At 32.6% G+C, this 22,013-nt stretch overlaps 1 protein-coding gene across 1 annotated transcript; it reads right to left on the reverse strand.

Moving 5' to 3' along the window:
* Nucleotides 1-18,130: 18,130 nt before the first annotated feature.
* Nucleotides 18,131-20,993, reverse strand: LOC106763339 (PHD finger protein MALE MEIOCYTE DEATH 1). Its single transcript, XM_014647537.2, has 3 exons — nucleotides 20,621-20,993; nucleotides 19,834-20,077; nucleotides 18,131-19,727 (listed from the first exon to the last, which is right to left on the reverse strand). The coding sequence occupies exons 1-3, from the start codon at nucleotides 20,913-20,915 to the stop codon at nucleotides 18,161-18,163; spliced, it is 2,106 nt and encodes a 701-aa protein (XP_014503023.1). The 5' UTR covers nucleotides 20,916-20,993; the 3' UTR covers nucleotides 18,131-18,160.
* Nucleotides 20,994-22,013: the final 1,020 nt, after the last annotated feature.

Below are 22,013 nucleotides of genomic sequence, written 5' to 3' on the forward strand. Positions count from 1 at the left end.
CTGTGTTGAAGTGTGGTTGAGAAGCAGTGACAGCAACAAAGAGTTCCATGAAGCAGCTTAAAAGAGGCAAAGCCGAGCACACAAGTAGTCCCACTCTGATGATATTATTCATGGCTAATTGCTTCACAAATTTTCGATCAGTTTTTGATGAGTTTGTGGATTAAGCACTGCAGATGGGAAAATTTATAGTGGTGGGAGAGAGTCTAAATGAAAAGTCTCCAACGTGTTGAGCAAGGTAGAGAAAAGGAAAATTCTCGTGCTAGCTAGCCTCTGGTCTAGAGTCACTGAATCCATTTCATGATTAGAACAATTTTTTACAAAAGTAATGACTTTGATTTTAGCTAAAATAAAGCAGAAAGAAATTTCTTAGCTCCTGCTTGGGAAGGAAGAAATATCTTTCACTCTCTTTTAGTCAACATGGTCACCTTAAAATATGGAGTGCATAATATCATTTTCAGGAGAGAAAATAAGAAAAAGCAAGGAAAGAAGACATTGACATGACTACTGGATGAAAGGAAGAGAAGATTTTTCTTCGCATGCGGTTGAAAGTCCCACTTCGATTATAAATAATATAAATAAGATCAAATTATAATATATAAGTGAGGTGTAAATCTCATTTTACAAGTTGATTTATAGAGTTGACCTAGACTTAAAAATCCACTTTCTAACACATGCATTGCACTAATTAACTATTACAAAAATGTAAGAATTCGAACATGAAAATGAAAAGAGGAAAAAATATTTTGATGGTGATTAGGTTGTAATCATATAATAAAACAGGTGAAAATATGAAAGAAATCATCTGATATTAAAATGATTCTTTCCCTGTTAATAACGAAGAATTAATGTCAAAATTTAAATCATGATTTCGTTTGAAGTTTGAAATTTTGACAAGCTGAAGTAAGATTGTGAAAGGCCTCATTTAATGGAAGTCTCTTTCATTCTCCAAACAGAAACCTCGGAAATTTATTGAGGATTAATCTTGATAGCTCCCATCATTGATTATGAATGAGTTTGGATTTCCATTGTCAAATTAAAAGCCACTAATCATAGGATACAAATTACTGATTCAACCTAAAGTGAAAGATATATATTGTCATCAAGTGTTTAAGAAAAAGTGCTAAGATGTGTTTTTCTCAGAAATATTTTTTATTTTTAAATTATTTAAAAAAGTATCTTTCGTTTATAAAATAAATTATATATTTATTTTGTCCTTGTATTTTATGAAAATCATGATTAACAGAGGGCATTTTTTAATTGTATACGGAAGACAAGGTGGAAGAAAATTGTGACAGAAGCTCTTATCCTCTAACGTCTTAGTTGGGATTGATTGCTATGTTATGTGACTCCATTATTCATCTATTTATTTATTTAATATAAATTTCTATGACCGAAAGAAGGATGTTGCATCAGCAATATCTTTATCGTCCTTCAACATCTATAAATGTCCTTCAACATCTATAAATAAAGGCTATTTGCATATAGAAAAATATTCTTTTAACAATTTTTTTTTACAATATTTTGATAACATACATTTCATGGTTTAAAATTGGTTTATTTTTTAAAAATAAATTCAATCATACCAATAAAATAATTACATCAGAAGTGGGGCAGAAGCAATATCTATACATAACCTTTTTTTTATAGTTTTAGATATAAAGGACGAATCTCACTCCTATTTATTTTCAATAAAAAAATATATAATCATTTTTGTAAAAAATTATTTGAAAATAATTTTTATTTTCAATTTTTTATTTCAAATATTTGAATTATTTAAAAATTGATGTTAGGAAACTGCTAATAATCCGAAAGACATTTAAGAGTAAAAAAAGAAAAGTATTTTTTTGTTTTTATTTTTTACTCCTTTTATTAAATTTTAGAAAAAATGGTATATATGAAAAAGTTGTGGTTTAATTAAAAATAAGGGTAAAAGTGGAAATACAAAATGTAGGAGTGTATGAGTAAGTGTGTCGGTGCATGAAGTAAAAGATTAAAAAAGGAAATAACGGGGAAAAGGGGTACAATAAAAAACGCATGGTGGGATGAGAAAATAAATAATGTGAGGTGTATGCAGTGAAAAGTGGAAGTGCAGCGAGTGAAGTTGGAAATAAGCTCAAAAAGATACCGAACACACATGGGACGAGGAATTAGCGGGGGCTTCTTCCTGCACCCTACGTTTTCCTTGCTACACCCCTAAAGTTTTTCATATTTTGCCATTTTACTTCCAAAGAAAGTTGTGCACCGGAATGGATACTTCGATTGATGACTTTGGATTCGGAAATATGTATCGAATTACTAAATTCATAAAGTTTGAGAACTCGAAATATGCAATCCGAAGAATAGCTTTTGAGAAGGTGTAGTTATCGGAATGATCAATCTAAAGTATATCTCTAAATTCGAAAAACAATAACCGAAAAAAAAAAAGAATCCGATAGTTCTCATCACCGTCTTCTTGTTTCTTTGTTAAAAGGGTTAGGATTATTGCTTACAAGCACTAATCAATTTGTTAGGACAAAATGTAGGAACCATTCACTTTTTAAAAAAAATTTATTATCTTTAATGTATTATACATTTTTTATTTATTTTTTAACTTAATATCTGTTCAAAACTTAACCAGGAACATAAACTGTATTGTAACCTTTTCTTTTAAGACTTGTTAGATAAAGGACAACTCTTAAAAATGATTAGACATGCTAATGTCTACAAGAGCTTCTACTACTTACAATCATTTCCTATTTTTGATCAAGATTTTATTTCTAGATTTGTTCTTTCTTATAAACAAGTTGGTAATAAGTTATGACATTATAGATTAGGTCATCCTAGACACAAAATCATAGAACAAATATGTAAATTTTTTTCTTATGTTTAAATACCATCTATTATTGTTTGCGATATATATCATTATGCTAAACAATATAAACTACTCTTTCCTAAAGCACCTTTGTATCTACTAATTATTTTGAATTAATGCATTATGATATATGGAGTCTTTTTCTTATACCATCTGTTCATGCCCATAGATATTTTCTTACTATAGTTGATGATTACAGCAGACACACTTTGACCTTTTCGATGCATAATAGATGTATAAATAGATATTTACTACATTTTTTTTTTGTAAAAATAAAAAATCAGTCTGGCTAAACCATTAAGACCATTACATATGATAATGAGCCTGAATTTGACTATGTTGCGTTGTCTACTCTAACTATATTATCACCAAAAGAGTTGTATTGAAACTCCTCAATAGAATTTTGTTGTGGAGCGCAAACATCAACAGAAACCCATAGTCTTCTTTTCCAATCAAATATTCCTAATGCTTTCTAATCTTATATTGTCTCCCATACCGTTTAAATTATAAATAGGTTATCTATCCTTGTTTTTAATGATAAAACTCCCTATGACCTAATGTATGACATTCCTCTTACTTATCTAATCTTGAAAACCTTTGGTTGCTTATACTTTACTTCCACTCTAAAAAACAACATAAATAAACTTGATTCTAGAGTTAGAAAATGGTGTTTTCCTAGACTGTAAGAACGTTGTGAAAGGATACATAGTGTTTGACATTAATACTAGGAAAAAAAAATTAAGTAGGAATGTCATCTTTTATGAAATGTTTTCCCTTATAAAAACTAATAAAATAATGAGGCAACCCAGAGTAATAAAGAAAATGAAAATGTTTTTCCTAATAACTTTCTATGTGGTTATGACTGTGATGGAATATAAAACCTTGTTGAGAATGACAATACCAGGCAAAGACCTGCTGAAAGTAAAGATGTCAACACTGACAATAGCATCAATCCTACTGAGAACAAAAAATGTCACAGTTCGAGAAGATTCACCAGAGTTAGAGGACTCGTAGATACCTAAATGACTATATACATCAAGTTAATAAGTCATCATCTAAATCCTTATTTTGTCTCAATTTAGTCCTTTTTCTTTTTAAATTAAACAATTCCATCCATCCCCAAATTCAAACAAATTTAATTTGTATATAAGTTTTTACAAATATTTTTATTAAATATTTTTAAAACTATTTAGTTTATTTCTATTTATATTTATCTAATTATATAAATGTTAATTATGTTCTTCAAATATACTTATAAGATTTGATAGTGCAGATGCAAGCACAGATAAAGGCACAAGCAAAAACCATACAAGCGTAGGCGCAAGCACATCAAGAGATACAGCGGAAGCATACAGAGGAGATTGCGACTCTAAGGGTGGAACGAGTCCATTCTGAACAGTCTGCCTCAAACCGAGAGAATGAAAACAATGGAAGTCGTAATCGGCAGTGCTCCCATCACACCAACCCAAAAGGTGGAAGGAGAGAACCATCACCATCCAATGCCGGAAAAGAATCCTCCGGTATTAGAGAAGTATGATGTCTCGACAGATCCCGACAATCATCTCAAGATCTTCACCAATCCAATGGTGTTCTACACAGACAGTGATGCGGTCATATGCAGAGCCTTCTCCTTATCACTCAAGCATGAGGCATTGGAGTGGTATAACACTCTTCCCCAAACACAATAGATTGTTTCGCCACCGTAGAAACCCTCTTTAGAAGGCAATACGCCTCCAATCAAAAATAGGAGATAACACCGACAAAATTGGTAATACTAAACAGAAGAAGGATGAAACCTTGAAGGCCTTCATGAAAAGATACAACGAAACCGCTTGACGAGTTAAAGAGGTTAATCACTCTTTTATTATCAACAATTTTCCTCCATGCCTGAAACCAGGATATTTTGCTGAAAAACTATATGCGCGACCACCAAAAACCATGGAGGAGCTCTAGGAAAGAGTAGCTGAATTCATCTGCATGGAGGATATGCGAATCTCACAAAGAAAGCAACAACGAGAAGCTGATATAGGTGGAAAGAGAAAGGACAATAGGCAAACGTTCGACGACTACGACAAGGGAGGAGGCTCTCGACCAAAGGACTTCCCCTGCATGCCTAAGTTTAATCATTACATCGCTATTAATGCACCTAGGGCAAAAATCCTTGAAGAAGCCCTTGGCACGGAACTTCTCTCGATCAGGAAGCTTCATTCACCTAAAAATGCTGATGAAGGAAAGCACTGCCAATACCATTAAAACCCGGAACATACTACTGAAGAGTGTGTAACACTCAAAGATAAAATCGGAGAGCTCATTCGTGCGGGCCATCTCCGTAGGTATGTGAAGAAGGATTGATCGCGAACAAGAAGCTCGTCAAGGTCTCCACAAAGAAACACTGAACAACCGCATAGAAAGGAGGAGCGGAAACATAGGCGAAGTCGTAGCCGCAATCGTAGCTTTGACTGCACAATCTGGGGACGTATCAACTCGAAGATATAATGAAAAGTCCTTCCTAACACTTGGAATGCAACTAATCTCAAGTTTATAGTAGTTGAATTTTGATGTTATGTTTATTTCGATTAAATTGTTTTGACAAGACTTACATGTTTACACTTTTGGTATGAATAAAGCCAGACAGTTCCCTTCAATGACGTAGGTTCAGCTGTTCGGTTCCAAAGGCATTGGCCATTCAGCCTCACAGTGCATATGACAGGAGCATGCATTCCACGAAACCCAGGGAACGCTCTCAGAGAACCCCAAAAACTTGTTAAAACTTTGGCAAGTGTACCAAATCGTTCAAGTAATAAAACTGGTAAGACCAGGTATCGTTTTCCCAAGAGACTTGTGCAACACATGACAATTCTTCCTTTTATAACTCAATTAGACATCAAAGTGCACAAAAACACAAGAAACTCTTTTTGGTATTTTAATCAAATAGTTGGTGTGCAAGGAATTTAACATAGTGTATTTACAATTTGTCAAGACTAGAGTTCATCCACTTCATTCTCATGCATTTACAAACAACTCAATTCCATCAATTAAGTGTTCAATTTCAGTTCTAAGTTCAAGTCATATTTTCCAATATATCAAGAACCAAAATTCAAGTCATGGGTGATCAAGCCACAACAAGCATTAAGCATAGAAATCAAATACTAACATTGAAATGGAAAAGCATATGTATTAACATCACAAAATACACAAGATTCAGTTTATTACATCTAATCTCAACAAATAGGAAAAGCCCTCCATGGAGGAGAACTTAGGGTTCTACAAAATTGAAGAGATAGGGAAGAAATTGGAACCAAAGAGAAGATGCAAAGCCTTTCCCAAGGTTCTTGGCAGCTGCTCCATGCTCCATTTGCGCCTCCCCTTCGCATCTCCATCTCCAATTTGTGACCCATCTTCTTCCTCAACCCAAAAGGGGCAAAATCACCATTGAAGAAGCTTGAAGACCCAAGGAGGAGTGGGAGAGCTTCCCAACACCCCCAAATAGCCTCCAAGGGCCTCTCCCAATCTCTCTAGGTGAAGAATGAAGTGTAGGAGGAGAACAATGCCCAAAAATCGCGAGACCCATGTTTAAATAACCCAATTTTGACACATCAGCGGAAAATCGCGCCCAACGCCCCCCAGGGGCGCCCAGGCGCCAAATCTGCAGAAAAACAACAGTCAGGGGTGCCCAGGCGCCATTTCTGCAGACAGGGGCGCCCCAGCCCCCCTTTGGGGGCGCCCAGGCGCCAATTCTACAGCCAGGGGCGCCCCAGCCCCCCTTTGGGGGCGCCCAGCCCGGACAACTTTGACAGCATTCAAAAATTCAGGCTCTTGCGCGATTCCGAAGGCGTCCAACATGGGTATTTGCTTCAAATTGATCAATTATGGTCCCAAAACATGTTCTCTTGAGTTCTTGCTTGTTTTCCTCCACTAGAATTGCTTCCTAAACCTTTATTTCACACACTCAAACATAGAGATTAGAGGTAAAAACAAGCATATACTAAATAAACACAAGAAAACTAGAAAACACACTAAATGTGAGGATAAAACAAAGTAAAAGCTATGAAGTAGTTGATTTTGCCACTAAAATGCTGCTTAAATAATGGTAAGAATTAGCATTATCAAACCCCTGGTCCTAAACCGAGTTGTGAGGTTCTATACGAATTCATTCTCGTCCTAAACCAAGCGATGGGGAACGTTCTCCGTGAACACTCAATCTCGTCCACAAAACCTAGGGAACGCTCTCCAAGAATCCCTGGTCCTAAATTGAGCAGTGAGGTTCTATATAGACTCACTCTCGTCGTAAACCGAGTGGTGGGGAACGTTCTCCGTGAACGCTCACTCTCGTCCCAAACTGAAACAACCACATGTGTTCAGCCATTTGGTCATCTACAAGCAACAACTAAAAGTAACCTCCCTCAAACTCGTAAGTCTTATGGTTAAGCATGACTAAATCCGAACACTTAACTCGGACTCGGCGGGACATATGTATTATACCTAGTACAGACCGCAATTGGACCATAATTGAGCCAACGCTCATTTTATTGGGCCAATAATCTAGCGGAGGATAAAATAATCAAAGATATCTTATTAAAGATATTAGAGTTGTCAAGACGTGTAACCCGGCTCGACCCGGCCTGGCCCACCACGGGTTGGTCACTTAGTGAGCCAACCCAACCCGGCTCATTTATTAGCGAGCCAGAAAAACTTGAACCCAGCCTGACCCACCACGGGTTGGTGGGTAAACGGGTTGGCTCACTAGCCCAATTAATTACTTTTTTTTAAAATAAAAAAAAATACAAACTTTCTGTAATTTAAATTTAAACAATTTTCACTTCCAAAAGATCATGTTAAAGATAATTCAAATAATAATAAAAAGTACAATATAATCCAAATGTCATTAAAAAACAAACACAAAAAACATACAAATAAGTTTATTCTATTCATCATTTTTTGTTCTTGTTGTAACCGTTGACCCTTGTTCTTGTTGTCTCCAAATTCACTAATAAAGATTTTCCTAATATCAGAACAATTCCGAAAATTAATGAAAAAAATATTAGTCAAAAAAAAGAGAAACAATACTCAACAACATCAACAAAAAATTAATAGTTTAATCTGTAACATAATTTCCCAAATTCAAAGATATCAAAAAGAGCTTGTTCAAATAATGTATACTCAAATTATTTAAATAAAATGAACAAAATCTAATATAAGCATGTCAAAACATGAAAAAATTATTCCATGTCTTCAAATCCCCCAGAACAAAAAACAAATTCGCAAACCTCTATTTTTGTCATTATAGAGTTTTTGAAAAAAAAAAAAAGAGAAGTGAGGAAACAAAAATGTGGAGAAAAGAGAAGAAAAAAGGAAGGGTGTTTTACCTGCTCCTTGAATAATTTGAGTGAAGTGAGGGTGAGAGCATCGTCAAATGAGAGCAAGTACCGTGAAAGTAATTTGTGAGAGTAGATGTTACTTTTTTGGTATACATAGTGAGTGAATAAAATATTTTATTTCTTAGGGTTTTATAAATAAAATAATAAATTAAAAAAATAAAATTAGGTAGGTGGGTTAGGTGGGCCAACCCGGCTCACCACGGGTTCAACCTGCATGAGCCGGGTCTAAATGAGCCGGGTTGAAATCTGACCCACATATAAGTGGGTTGTATTTTTCAAACCCAACCCGGCCCGAACCCGTGACGGGCCGGGTTGGCTCGCGGGTTGTGACCCATTTTGACAGCTCTAAAAGATATTGACAAAATTGTTTATGAGCAATTGACTAAATATAAAGGTAAATATATTTTTATTTTATTGGACTTGAATTAGATTAGATCCATGAGACAACTTATTCCAATTTGTCGACCACCTTTGACTCAACAACGTTAAAGAACATCTTCTAAAGCATAAAAACTTCATTAACAAATACTAAATTGAAAAATAGAAAGAAGTTAAATAATCAATATACCAACAAAATTTAATAGAAACTTAATTAAAAATACTTAAATTTATCAAGAACTCCTAACTTAATTAAGGCGTGTTTTTTTGAATTATTCCAACTAAACTAAACAAACTAATAAAACATAATTAAGATAGAAATAACAAAAGTTAAATAATTATAATTATATAAGTTAAAAATAATTTATTAAACTAACATTTTGTTAACAAAGCATTATTTCCGTTACCTTTAATATGATAATGTTGAACATTGAATTTGTTGAAAAAATCATCATTAGTCTTAAATGGTTGTTATTCAAATAATGTAGCTATTAATCTTTTTGTATAATAAATTATGTACCTTAATAATAAATATTTTGATGAGCAAATGGCTCTCCTGAATTAAAAACATTAATAAATGTGTTTATAAAGGAAGAAGAGTAATTTGGGATAGGGCCAGAAATGAGTGTTAAACGGCTAGAGGTAGTGTTTGGCTTTCATCGATTTTTGAACAAGTTGAGCAGAAACGCTTCCGTTTCATGCATATTCCGCGTTGTCTTTATTTCTCTTTCAAACACTACAAATTCCTAGGTTTACTTTTCTCATTCTCCTCCTTCAACATCTTTTCATTTTCAAATATTAATCTAATTTCATTTCCATTTTTTTCTGCAACAAAGGACATCATGATGAGTGCTTCTTCCTTCATAAAACTTCACAAGGTATGTGCCCACAAAACTTTTCCTCTACATTTTCTACATCTTAAATTAAATTCACTGCCATTTACCATATATTTTAATTTCTTATATATATATTCACACAATATAATTGTATGGAAAAAAAAATTGTTCTTTTGATAAGGGTATGCTTATTTTACCAGCTTTATTTTCTATGCTTAGTTCATTTTATCAAGAATTTATAGAGCACAATTTGTGAACTATGAAAAGGGGAGAATGATATTATAAAATGCAATTGGATTATTATTTAGCCGGAGAAGAAACGTGAAATGACAGAATTATTAACATTTTATTTCTTCGGTTCAATTTCATACAAAAGTCAAGGTTAAAGTAAGAAAAAGTATAATAAGTTTTAGGTTTTTTAAAATTTGTTTACAATTTTTTGTTTCAATGAAATTATCACATTCTTCAAGCATAGAGGAAGAAAAGTTTCAATCAAGCTTCAATATTCTATTTTATTGATATTTTTTTTTATCAAAATTAGATTGTTTTTGGTCAAAAACTAATTGATTAACCCTATATAATAATAATAATAATAATAATACGAATATGTTTTTTCTTATGAAACATTTATTGCAATATTCAATTCAATATAACTAATATTTGAAACATTATGGTGTATGTTTATTAAATATCTTACTTTTAATATAAATTTTATATTAAAATGTATTATTTAGTAAAAGTAATCATTAAATACACAAACACAAATATTGAAATAGTGATTACTTTTGTTGTTATTTAAAAAATTAACTTAAAAGACATACTTAAAAATAGAATTCTTCTTACAAAGTATTAGTTATTGTATTTATTGACATTAATGATAATATTAAATTTTGGTTTTACTACATTGATGTAATATATCATGCGAACCTCTACAGATGAAATATATTTAATAAACCTAGAGTAGTTTTTTTTTTCATGATTTAATGTCTTAATACATATAAGTATATAAAGAGAGTTTAATTTCTATAAACACTCCTCTGAATTGTTAGTCAATACATTAAACATTATAATAAATATGACTTTTAAAGTATTATAGTAAAGGACAAAAAAAATTAATTATCCTAAAAACTTATTGTAGGTGATATTATAAAATTTCTTTGTAACGTCAATTCTTACGCTGTTTTATTTAATACAGATATTAAATGTATTATTGTTGTAAAAAGATATTGTCTAAATATTATTATTCTTTTTAATATATAGATTTTTTTTAAGTATTTTTTGCAAAATGTAATTGCTTAACATATATAAATATATAAATTTAGTTTCTATAAAAATTTCCTGTAAATTATTAGATAGTCAATAAATTAAACACTACAATAAATATGACTTTTAATAAAATTATAGTAAAGGACAAAGAAAATTAATTATCATAAAAATTTATTGTAGAATATATTATAAAATTTCTTTGTAACTAATCCTTGTACAATTTTTATATATTAAATTTGTTATTTAGATAAACGAATTTCCAAATCTATAGAATTTTTATATAAATATTAATTAATGTATTTATTTTATATATTATTTATTTGAATTTAATTTATTAATATATATATATATATATATATATATATATATTTTGCTACATCTATCTTCATAATAAATAAATAAATCAAGTTTTGATATATTATTAGGATGAAAGACTTCATATGCTTTTAGTAATCCTCATCAATAATTATTATCTTTAACTCATTATTAGTAGATACACATACTCTTTTAAAACTTAGTATTTGTTGGAATTTAAGAGTATTAGAGATAATTTTTAGATTTATGAAGGATTACAATTATTCATGAAGAGTTACAATTATTCATGAAAACTTATAACCATTCATGAAGAGTTACAATTATTCATGAAAAGTTACAATCATTCATGAAGAAATGTAACTAATCAGAATCTGGTATCTCTTGGATTTGAAAGATGTCTGATCAACATCTATATAAAGGGATCATGTGCTCTATTGATAATAGAGATTTATGAGACTTTTCTCTACATTCGGTCATTCTCTTAACACACAAATCAATTAATACTAAAAGTGAGTATTATTGTTGTATTTCTTCTTTGTATCTCAAAAGCGGATTTCGTGATCCCCATCACTTTTATAAGGGACGAAATATTGCCTTTAGGAAAGTGTGTATTCACACCTAGAAGAATATATCAAGTCTACATTGTTGTTCATCTTGTTTCCCTAAGTTCTTGAAAAATTGTTCCAACAGTCTAAAAGCAATATTTTCTCTAAGATGACAACATTCGTGAGATGTCTGCAAAATTTCACAAGTTAGACAAGTTTGAAGGCGTTGGTTTTCGATGATGGCAAAAGAAGATGCATTTCCTTCTCTCGGCTCTAAACGTGGCATATGTTCGAAGTTTTCCCCAACTCAAAGAAAGCTAAACTGAGACATTGGAGGAACAACGGAAAAAGAACGATATGTTTGTTGGAAGAACAAACGGGAGAATGATGATTATGTCTGTTGTGATCATATTCTGAACGGTATGTTTGATCCTTACACATATCAATATGTGAATTCTGCAAAAGAACTTTGAAATTCAACAATTATGAATGCTCTCTTGTTTCAACCCCTATGGACCCTAGTTTAAAGATATTACCTAATGGTGGTAAAGTAGTTTCACAACTGGAATATGCAAGGGTAATAGGATGTTTAATGTATGCAATGACAAGTACAAGGCCAGATATTGCTTTTACGGTAAGCAAATTGAGTAGATATACTAGTAACCCTAGTCTATCACATTGACAACTAGTACGTCGAGTACTTAAGTATTTAAAGAAAACTATTAATTATGGATTAACATTTAGTGGTTATTCCTCAGTTTTGGAAGGATATTCTGATGCAAGTTGGATTACAAATGCAAAAAATCACTCTTCAACTAGTGATTGGATTTTCCTCCTTGGGAGAGGTGCAATTTCTTGGTCATCCAAGAAACAAACTTGTATTACATATTCCACTATGGCTTCAGAGTTTATAGCTCTAGCCTCGACAGGAAAGGAAGCCGAATGGTTAAGGAATCTCATGTTAGAAATACCATTGTTACCAAAACCAATATCACCAATTGCAATACATTGTGACAATGCTGCAACATTGGCAAAGGCTTATAGTCAAGTATACAATGGCAAATCAAGACATATTGGTGTGAGACATAGTTATGTCCAAAGACTCATCAAAGATGGAATTATTACAGTAGATTTCGTACGAACAAAGTTTAATTTAGCTTATGGATTTACTAAGGCATTGGCTAAAGATTCCATTTCCATAATGAAAATTGGAATAGGAATGGAGCCCACGATTAATCACAAGTAAGGGAATCTTAACTTAACCCTTAATATGACATTGAGTCTTAAGTCCAATAAGATTAAATCTCTTATTTGATGATTGAAAGCACAAATAATGATTTCAAGAGTGTTTTAGATATGTGATGCTTAGGAGGTTGACTAATTCTTAATTGATTTCTTGAACTTATGTTTTGTCACAGAAATATGTTACCTAAGATATCAACCTATGTAAGTGCGACATTTGGCCGCTTCAAGAAGTCAAGGGGGTATGACTTTGTTGCACTTATGAATAGATATGAACGCATGGCCTTATTATGTCAAGTATAACAAGAATATGTAATTTTTCTTATATGTAGAGTATCTTCAAGAATTCATTATGTATTATGTTGGTTCAATCGTTGCGACACCAATAAAATACGAATTCCTGAAATGTGTATTCTACTAAGTGAAAGTTCAAGTCTACATACGCTTTCATTTATGTGTAAGATTGCAACTATTAAATTGATGTTTGTGTTAATTAAATACTCTTAAATTGTGGAGGATTGTTGGAATTTAAGAGTATTAGAGACAATTTTCAGATTCATGAAGAGTTACAATTATTCATGAAGACTTACAACCATTCATGAAGAGTTAAAATTATTCATGAAGAGTTACCATTCATGATACAATCATTCATGAAGAAATGTAAATAATCAGAATCTGATATCTCTTGGATTTGAAAGATGTCTGATCAACATCTATATAAAGGGATCATGTGCTCTATTGATAGCAGAGATTTATGAGACTTTTCTCTACATTCGGTCATTCTCTTAACACACAAATCAATTTTTGACAATCATATTCTTGTTTAACGTTAATACTAAGAGTGAGTATTATGTTGTATTTCTTCTTTGTATCTCAAAAGCGGATTTCGTGATCCCCTTCAGTCTTATAAGGGACGAAATATTGCTTTTAGGAAAGTGTGTATTAATGCCTAGAAGAATATATCAAGTCTACATTGTTGTTCATTTTGTTTCCCTAAGTTCTTGGAAAATTGTTCCAACAATATCTCATTTGGTCCAACTAAAAAATTAGTTTGATTAGTATTAACAATTTTTTATACCTTTTTTAGATAATGCCAAAGAAATCATTAGTTACAACTAGCATATTACAACTAATATGATCATATCTTATTGAAATCTTTCATTACAACCTAAAAACACACTATTCACACTTTTCTATTTAATTCAAAGATTGATCTTTATAGGTCAATTGGGTTAAAGGAGCCATATCTTCAAGACTCCTTTTATGGACCTTCTATTGATCAGTTAACTCCACAAAACTCCTTATCTTTAAAATTGTCTTAGAATGACTCTAGCTAGGGAACAATCTCTTCAGAAAAATTAATAAAGATTCCCTCAATTAAGAAAACATGTTTCAAGAATCCTCACTTGAACAATTTGACATACAATTGTTTTTCTTTAATCTTTACTCTAATACAATGATCCCTAGATTTCAAATATATCTTGGAGAATATCATCTCTCCATGTAACTGATCCAAAATAATCGTCAATGTTGGACAATAAATATTTATTGTCAGCTTATTCAAGTGCATGTATAATCAATGCCTAATCTTGATTATCCATTTTTCTTCTTTATCAACGACATTAGAACACCCCCACACTTTGTCTAATTAATTCTTTCCTCAACAAATCTACAACTCATTTATTCAATTTTACCAACTCTACTAATGTCATCATGTATGATGTCATTGATATTGGTCCACATTCTAAACTATATCAATAAAGAAATCTATCTCTATTAAGGATAGTAATTCATGAATCTCATTTGGAAACACATCCATGAATTCCTACACAACTTTCATATTTCCACTAAACTATCATCACTTTCCACCGTTTGAGCCAACATTATAAAACACTTTGCACCATCTTGTACATCTTGGAAAATGTACCCTTCTTCTAAAGACTAGAATATATATATTTTTTTTCATAATCTATAAAAATGAGATTGATAAATAATTAATACATCTCTAAGATCACATTCATGTCCTTTAAGTCATAAACAACAAGACTTATCTTGAACTTGCATCCCCCAACAAACACCTTACATCTAAAACATACCTAAGATGCAATCACCATACTATATTTTAGGATAGACACCAATATATCACACTTAAGCTCTCAATGGAACTTTCAACTATTCAATATATAATTTGAACACAAAAGAATGTGTCATTCCAAACTTATACAACATTTTCAAGGATGAATCTTCTTAGAATATATTTCATGGATCAAATTATCTTACCGTCAACTCCACTAATATTAGACTCTGCTTGTTGTCCTGTGTCTTTGCTCACTATTATGGAGTTCAACTACACTAAACTAAATGAAGTAACATCAATCTTAATCCAACAATCTTTAGGCAAATAACTTGACTTATGACATCTAGATGATGTCATTCAACAAGAAAATCATTAAATAACGATTCATTTTAGAGATCAAATAATTAGTCACTAAGTTAAATACGTTTTATAAACTACAAATTATTGATATATAAAATACCTCCAATTATGAATAAAAGATTATAATTGATTTATGAATTGAAGTATAAATTCATCTCAAACACTAGCTACTAAGGTTTTAACTACTTATAATTAGTGATTTTAAATTATCTTTTAATCTTAAATTAGAGAGTAATTTATACATTAATTTCTTGATAGCTAAAATTTTAGTGATTAATGTTAGTTTTCTGTTGGCCAACATTTTTTTGTCACCATAATATTGATGCAAAGTATTCATTAATTGCATCTTATTAATACTTATGGAAAATATGAATTGGTGAATGATTCAGTAATATACATTATAACGTAATGATATGGATTTCAGACAGTAAAATCTCAACACTCATTATTGTATTTATAAGGGAAGGGAAATAATAACATTGACAAAAAAAATCAAAGGATAAATAATGATGGAATGAACATTGATTTCCTTTTATAGTACAAATTTATTTGACATTATTTACTTTGTAGGATGAAGAAGTGACTGAACGAAAAATCCAGAAACCAAGGTGGCTTGAGTCTTTTCTGAGAAAAATTTTCTTTAACTCGTGCCCAACTCATCCATTCCGTAAGAATGAGTTGAACAAGTATTGTATAAACTGCAATTTGTCAGTTTGCCAATACTGTGTAGCTTCGGGTCCTCATCGCCATCACAAAATACTGAAAGTCTATAGACATGTTTATAAGGATGTTGTCTCTCTTGCAACCATGGAAAAGTATATTGATATCTCACAAATTCAGGTATGATATGATTTGATATGTTGTTATTTGTGTTAAATATTTTATATATATGTAACATTCAACATGAATGTTTTTTATGTTCTTCAAGAAATTATTTGATTCCTTTCTGGTTGCAGCCTTACAAATCCAACAAGCGGCTGGTTATTTCACTGAATCCTCTACCACATTCTGGTTCAACAGCAAACAATGAGGCATCATGCAATACTTGCAAAAGAAAATTGACTGAACCTGATTTATATCGCTATTGCTCCATTTCTTGCAAGGTTATGATAATTTGGCAATCACAAGCATGTATTGTTCTTCATTGTGAGATATTAAACTAAATTTATAATCTTAATCTCTTACTGGTTTACATCTAAACTTGCAGGTTAGAGCTGTTTTAAATAACCCTGATGATTCAACTCCTCCTTTCATTTCCATCCAGACTCCTCGTCTTCCCCCTCAGCAGGAAAAGCAAGAGGAAACTATTTCTGAACCTCAAAAGACACAAAAGAGGAAAAGAAAGGGATCACCCCATAGAGCTCCCTTCTTCTGAAAGTCTTAAGTATGTCACATGCCCTTAATCTGGATATGGAAGATTCGAATAAATTGCATCTTGGACATTTGAACTATTTATTACTCACATACTGTGTTTCAATTCTTAAATATTATGGATATTGGTATTTTGTGGATTGAATTTTGATATTATCATGTCATGTAGTACTTTATATATCGTGTTTTATTGTTGTAGATTTTGTTGTTGAAACAGAAAGAAATCTTTTAGCATTTCAGACAGTATTAACACCATGCATATGATAATATAGTAGGTCAATCTGATAGGATGGTTTAACTACTTTCCTTCATTTTAAAGAAATATAATCTGAATTGTCTATATCACGAAGAGTTCAATTGGGAAAAGGGCAATGGTATAATGACACGTCTAAGTGGCAAAAACATTCAAATGACACACTACTTTTTACCTTTTTCTTTCAAAATTACTCTTTTATCTTCAATAAAGGTTAAAAAGAAGTGGAATCCACCTTGTCAAATGAATGTTTTTTTAAAAGTGTGTGTCAAAATATCTTTATTCAAAAAAGTAGTTGTAGACTATCTTTTAGAAAAATATTCTTTGACACACCTAAATTTTTTACATTTATTTGACACTATTCTTACTTTTTTCTCTTTTATTTATTGAAAAATTACAAAATTTTCCATTTTTAAGATCATTTTATCTTTGTATTTTGTGTCAAATGAATGTAAAAATGTGTCATGATATTAAATATCATCTACGTTTTGCTGAATATACAGTATTATTATTAATGTATGAAATATGATTTAATTTATTAACGGGTTTTTCGTATTGAATTAAAACAATATTTTCAATTGCCAATATATATGAGATCTATTTACAAGACGACATAAAGAGTCTATATGGGAATAAACATTTTTTTCTTTCTACACTAGTTTCTCCTACTATTGTGAACTTTTTTTTTTTTTGTAAGATTTCTTCATAAATGTTAAATCCTCTTGATACACTTGTAGGTAAAGCGCAAATTGAGACATGAACAAATCTAATTAAGACAAGAATTATTCTTTCCAGTTATTTTCTTTGCATTGAAAGTATCACATCATTAAGGAGAAAAAAAAAATCATACTTTTGATACACATAAAATTTTTATATTTATTTAATATCATTTTTTTTTATTTTTATTTTTTTGAAAATTACAATAATTTATTTTTTTATAATCATTTTAATCTTATTAGATGCGTCAAATAGATATAAACTTGTGTCATTTCGAAAAACCTATAAGAGGAAGATATATGAAAAAATGCAACGAGAAGAAAGATACAATAGTTCTTCCTCATTGTTGATTCCTTCAACTTTCGCATTGTTTTTTCTTCACTTGAAAGTATAAAATCACCAAGGAATAAAAAACAAAGGGAGCTATTCTTTGGTATCACCCACATAAAACCAATACCTCATTAACGAAAAGAGGTGTGAAAAAAAACATATGAACAAATGAAATGAGAACAGGAAAAAAAAAAAGAAGTATACTCTAATTCTAAGCAACTGATGTTACAAGAGTGTTTAATCACGCATACTGATATTCTAGCATAAGAGAAGGGTCTGCTGGAATGAGAAAAGAATCAGGAGAATCTGAACAAAAGGATGATTCGGTCCTGGAGGGTACGAGTGAATCACAGCAACCAGTGCAGACAAAAAGTGGTGGCACTGTCTCAGAATCGTCTATGCCACAGCAGCGAGTATGCTGCCACACTTCACAAATGTCACAAGCCACCATTCTCTCCCCATCATCATCTTGAGCTCCACACTCGCATCTCACCTTCCAGTTGTCAGATCCACCCTGATACTTCAAATTGGTGCACAAATCAATAGCAATTCCCCTCACACAAAGTTCTACACCGGACTGGATTAGTCCAAACAGCACTTCCTCATCACTCACTCCCATAAGTTGTTTAATGTCTGTCACTATAAGCCTTTCTGCAATGCAGTAAGTGTCCCTAAGAGCAGCCTCAGAAGCCCTCTTCAAGTCTCCAACCGTTGCATGCAGTGGAACCACCACAACCTCACCACATGGTAGACCTTTCAACTCATACTTTTTGTCCACAAAATTTGGTTGCAGTCGGCAAATGAATGTCAATGACTGCTCCTCTATTTCATCCCTCTCTGCCCACTCCTTTACGAAGTATCTGCTGTCTAGAATTGTCTGAATGGCCAAGTCCACTATTTCTGAATCGGGGTAGCCCAATAGCACATTCTTGTACAAAAACAGTACGTCGCAGTAAACATCGTTACCAGGCACCCAAGATGACTCTACTACTTGTTGATCTACATAAGCCATCCCCTCAGTCTCCAGTTCAGGGGCTTTGTACCCGTTGCCAAGATCGTGAATTGTGTACTCTAGAATTCTAGTTGATGGATTCACCATCCGACGAACAACATAGTTTCCAACAATGACATTGTTGAGTGATTTAAGTACATAATCAAGTAAACCTGTGTCACCAATGTGAAGCCTAGCTGCATCTCTCACGTCTTGCCTTGCCATCCCACCTGTGCCTGGTTTAACAGCCTTGTTTTCTTTCAGTGCGTCCACAATCACTTGAGCGGCAAACTCTAGCCTCCTTGTGGGCCACCTACTATCCATGTTAGTCACTGCATTGCTGAACTTCTTATACCTAACAGATTTCTCCTTCATGGAATTTGATCTGGTTGGAGGAGTGTGTTTGGTTGAATTTCTTGACATTAATGCTGAACAGGTAGAATCAGCAGCAGCTGCGGCGGCAGAATAGGAGACTGTTGTCTTAGGCGCTGGAGCACGGGAAGACTTTACAGTAAGCATAAACCTTAGAAGATCCCTGAGTGAGATAATATGAGTCTCACTCATATCTCTATAGCACCGAATCATTTGTTTGATTTCTTTGTTGTACTTGGTCTTACTCAAATCTTTTGCAATCATGTCTAGCTCCAAGGAGCCAAGCGTTGTCATTGCATCATTGTAGTCTGGTTCTGTCACTCCAAAGCTTCCACGGCAAAATCTATAACCCCATCTGCCAAACCAGGAGTGTCCATAGGCGACTCCATGAAGTAAGCGAAGGTCCATAGACCTCTTACACGAAACATCTTCAACTGCAACTTTCCTGCCATACAAAGCAAGTATTATATAAGCATCGATCCTTGAACGCTCAATAAACTAATTTAACACAACGAGAATGAAGATGAAAGTTGAGTTGGGGTTTTATTTACCTTACTCGGAGGTTGGTGCATACCCTATCCCATAGATCCATAATCTCTCTGCCACTAAGAACCTTGGAGCCTCCTTCAATGCCATTTACACAGAGCAAATGGCCATATCCATTGCAATGAATCACCCCATGCAACAGATGCCTCTGACTGTCTATAGAATCTTCATCTAAGGGCTTATGCCACCCACTGTCCATCGGGATTATAAAATGATACCTTCTCTTTGATACAAAATGGCCACTCCAACCTATCAATTATTAACGAAACAGGGTATTAATATCAGCATCAGCCAATTTTAGTTTCTAAAACCCACTCAGAAGTCGTCAAACCTCCAACCAACAGTATTCATAAGAAACATTTTTTCTTTTCTAATTACTAAAATATCAGTTTTTTTTCACTTTGTCTCTGTTTTCAGAAGTATGTATGATAAAAAATTTTGCTTTACAAACTTTTAAAATTGAAAAAGTATGATTTTTTTTAATTCAAAACGTAAGATAAAAGTTAAAGTGAAGATTTTCTCAAACTAACAATAGTCATGGGCTAACTCTACCCTCCGATAGAAAATTCCAAAATTAGAAACAACCACCAATGTCAAAACCGGCACCCCAAAGAGCTAACTCCATCACGACGAGAACAAATTACGAAACACGTAAAAAAAAGAAACCCTTTTCACGAACAGAACGCAATCACCGCCATTTCAGAAAAGAGCTCAAAAACCCAAACTTGAGCGAACCTCATTTCAAGAAACAGAAACCAAAGGAAACCCAAGAAATCGAAATCGGAAACGAACCTACGCAGCGGCAGTGATCGCAGAAGGGGTGCGAAGAGTGGTAGACGTGCTCTTCGACGGTGTAAAGAGGAGCCATTACGTTGGACTTATCATGGATGAGAAGGGTACACCATAGGGGATTCCCGGAGACACTATAATCTTCAGGTTCTCCAGCTTCTTGAAGGAAAACCCGAACGTTATCGCGGAAAGTACCCAATGGTACAATTGGGATACCAGGGTCACCGAATGAATGAAACCTGAAAAATTTTGGCCACCGTTTTCGCTTCTTGCAAGCTTCGATGAGAGCGAAAGACATTGCGAATTATGACGAATATGAGAAAATGGCTTCGGCTTTCGATTACGATCACTCTCGCATCGTGATTTGGTGCGAGGAACAGAGCCAGTGCAAACCAGAGAAGAGAGCAGAAGAGAGCTTTAACTCAACAAACTAATTCCGTTATAAAGCATTGGCGCCTTTGAATATCTTCACGGGGGTATATACGTCATTTCGCATGGAAACTTTAAGTTTGGTGGAGGAGCTGTGGTAAACGTTGATGATGTATCATCGACGGTCAGAACCCGGGCAACGAGTATTGAAAAAAAAAAAGTAAAGCTCGTTGTCAAAATTTATCTAATAACATAAAGATTTGATCATGGAACTTTTTTTTTTAATTTAAGTTAAATATGGTTTTTATTTTCAAATTTTAAAAAATAATGTTAATCTCTCTAATTTTAAAAAAAAATACAAACTTATTGTTTAAAGATTAAAAATGGTTTCGAGAAAACATTTTAGTCTTTGAAATTTAATATTTGATACTGAAAGCTATTTTTTTTTAAATGGAAACTAAATTTAAAAGAAAATTGAGAGACTAAAATATTTTTTTTACATGTGGAAGTTGGTGGCAGAGGAACATGTTGTGTATGGACTCTAAGATTTGGGAATGAAAGATTTGTGTATCGTTTAGGGGGACAAAGAGGGTTGTCTGATAATTTTGCTTCTACGCGGCACGTCGAAAACGGATGGTGTGACCTACTTTTCTCGGCCAGCTCCCATAATTGTGGGCTTCAAGGTATTTAGTCACATATTTAATAAAAAAAATTAAAAAGAAAGAAAATTATTGGAAATATTTCTATCCCAAGTCTCAAATCCTCCAAAAATTAAGAATTTTACATATTTTTTCGATGAATTTGGTTTTATTGGAAGCAAATTTCACTAACAAAAGAAGATGTACTAATAAAGACTTAACAAAACTTTATAAAATGTACAAGGAGGGATAGATTGACCTTATGCTTTTGAGGATCTTTCAGAGAGGAAAATTTATTAGAGAGATAATACTTAGATTTTTATCCACTTTATTATTCACAATACGTAATAAGTCAAAACGATGTATCATGTCCTATATTTATAGTAAGT

The sequence above is a fragment of the Vigna radiata genome, chromosome 6 (genome assembly GCF_000741045.1).
Source record: "Vigna radiata var. radiata cultivar VC1973A chromosome 6, Vradiata_ver6, whole genome shotgun sequence".
NCBI classification, from domain to species: Eukaryota; Viridiplantae; Streptophyta; class Magnoliopsida; order Fabales; family Fabaceae; genus Vigna; species Vigna radiata.

Coding starts and splice junctions, on each gene's coding strand:
- LOC106763339 (XM_014647537.2), bottom strand. CDS start 20,915: ATGTCTTTCGCTCTCATCGAAGCTTGCAAGAAGCGAAAACGGTGGCCA. Junction 20,078..20,620: donor CGATCACTGCCGCTGCGTAG/GTTCGTTTCCGA, acceptor AATAATTGATAG/GTTGGAGTGGCCATTTTGTA. Junction 19,728..19,833: donor TGCACCAACCTCCGAGTAAG/GTAAATAAAACC, acceptor TTTGTATGGCAG/GAAAGTTGCAGTTGAAGATG.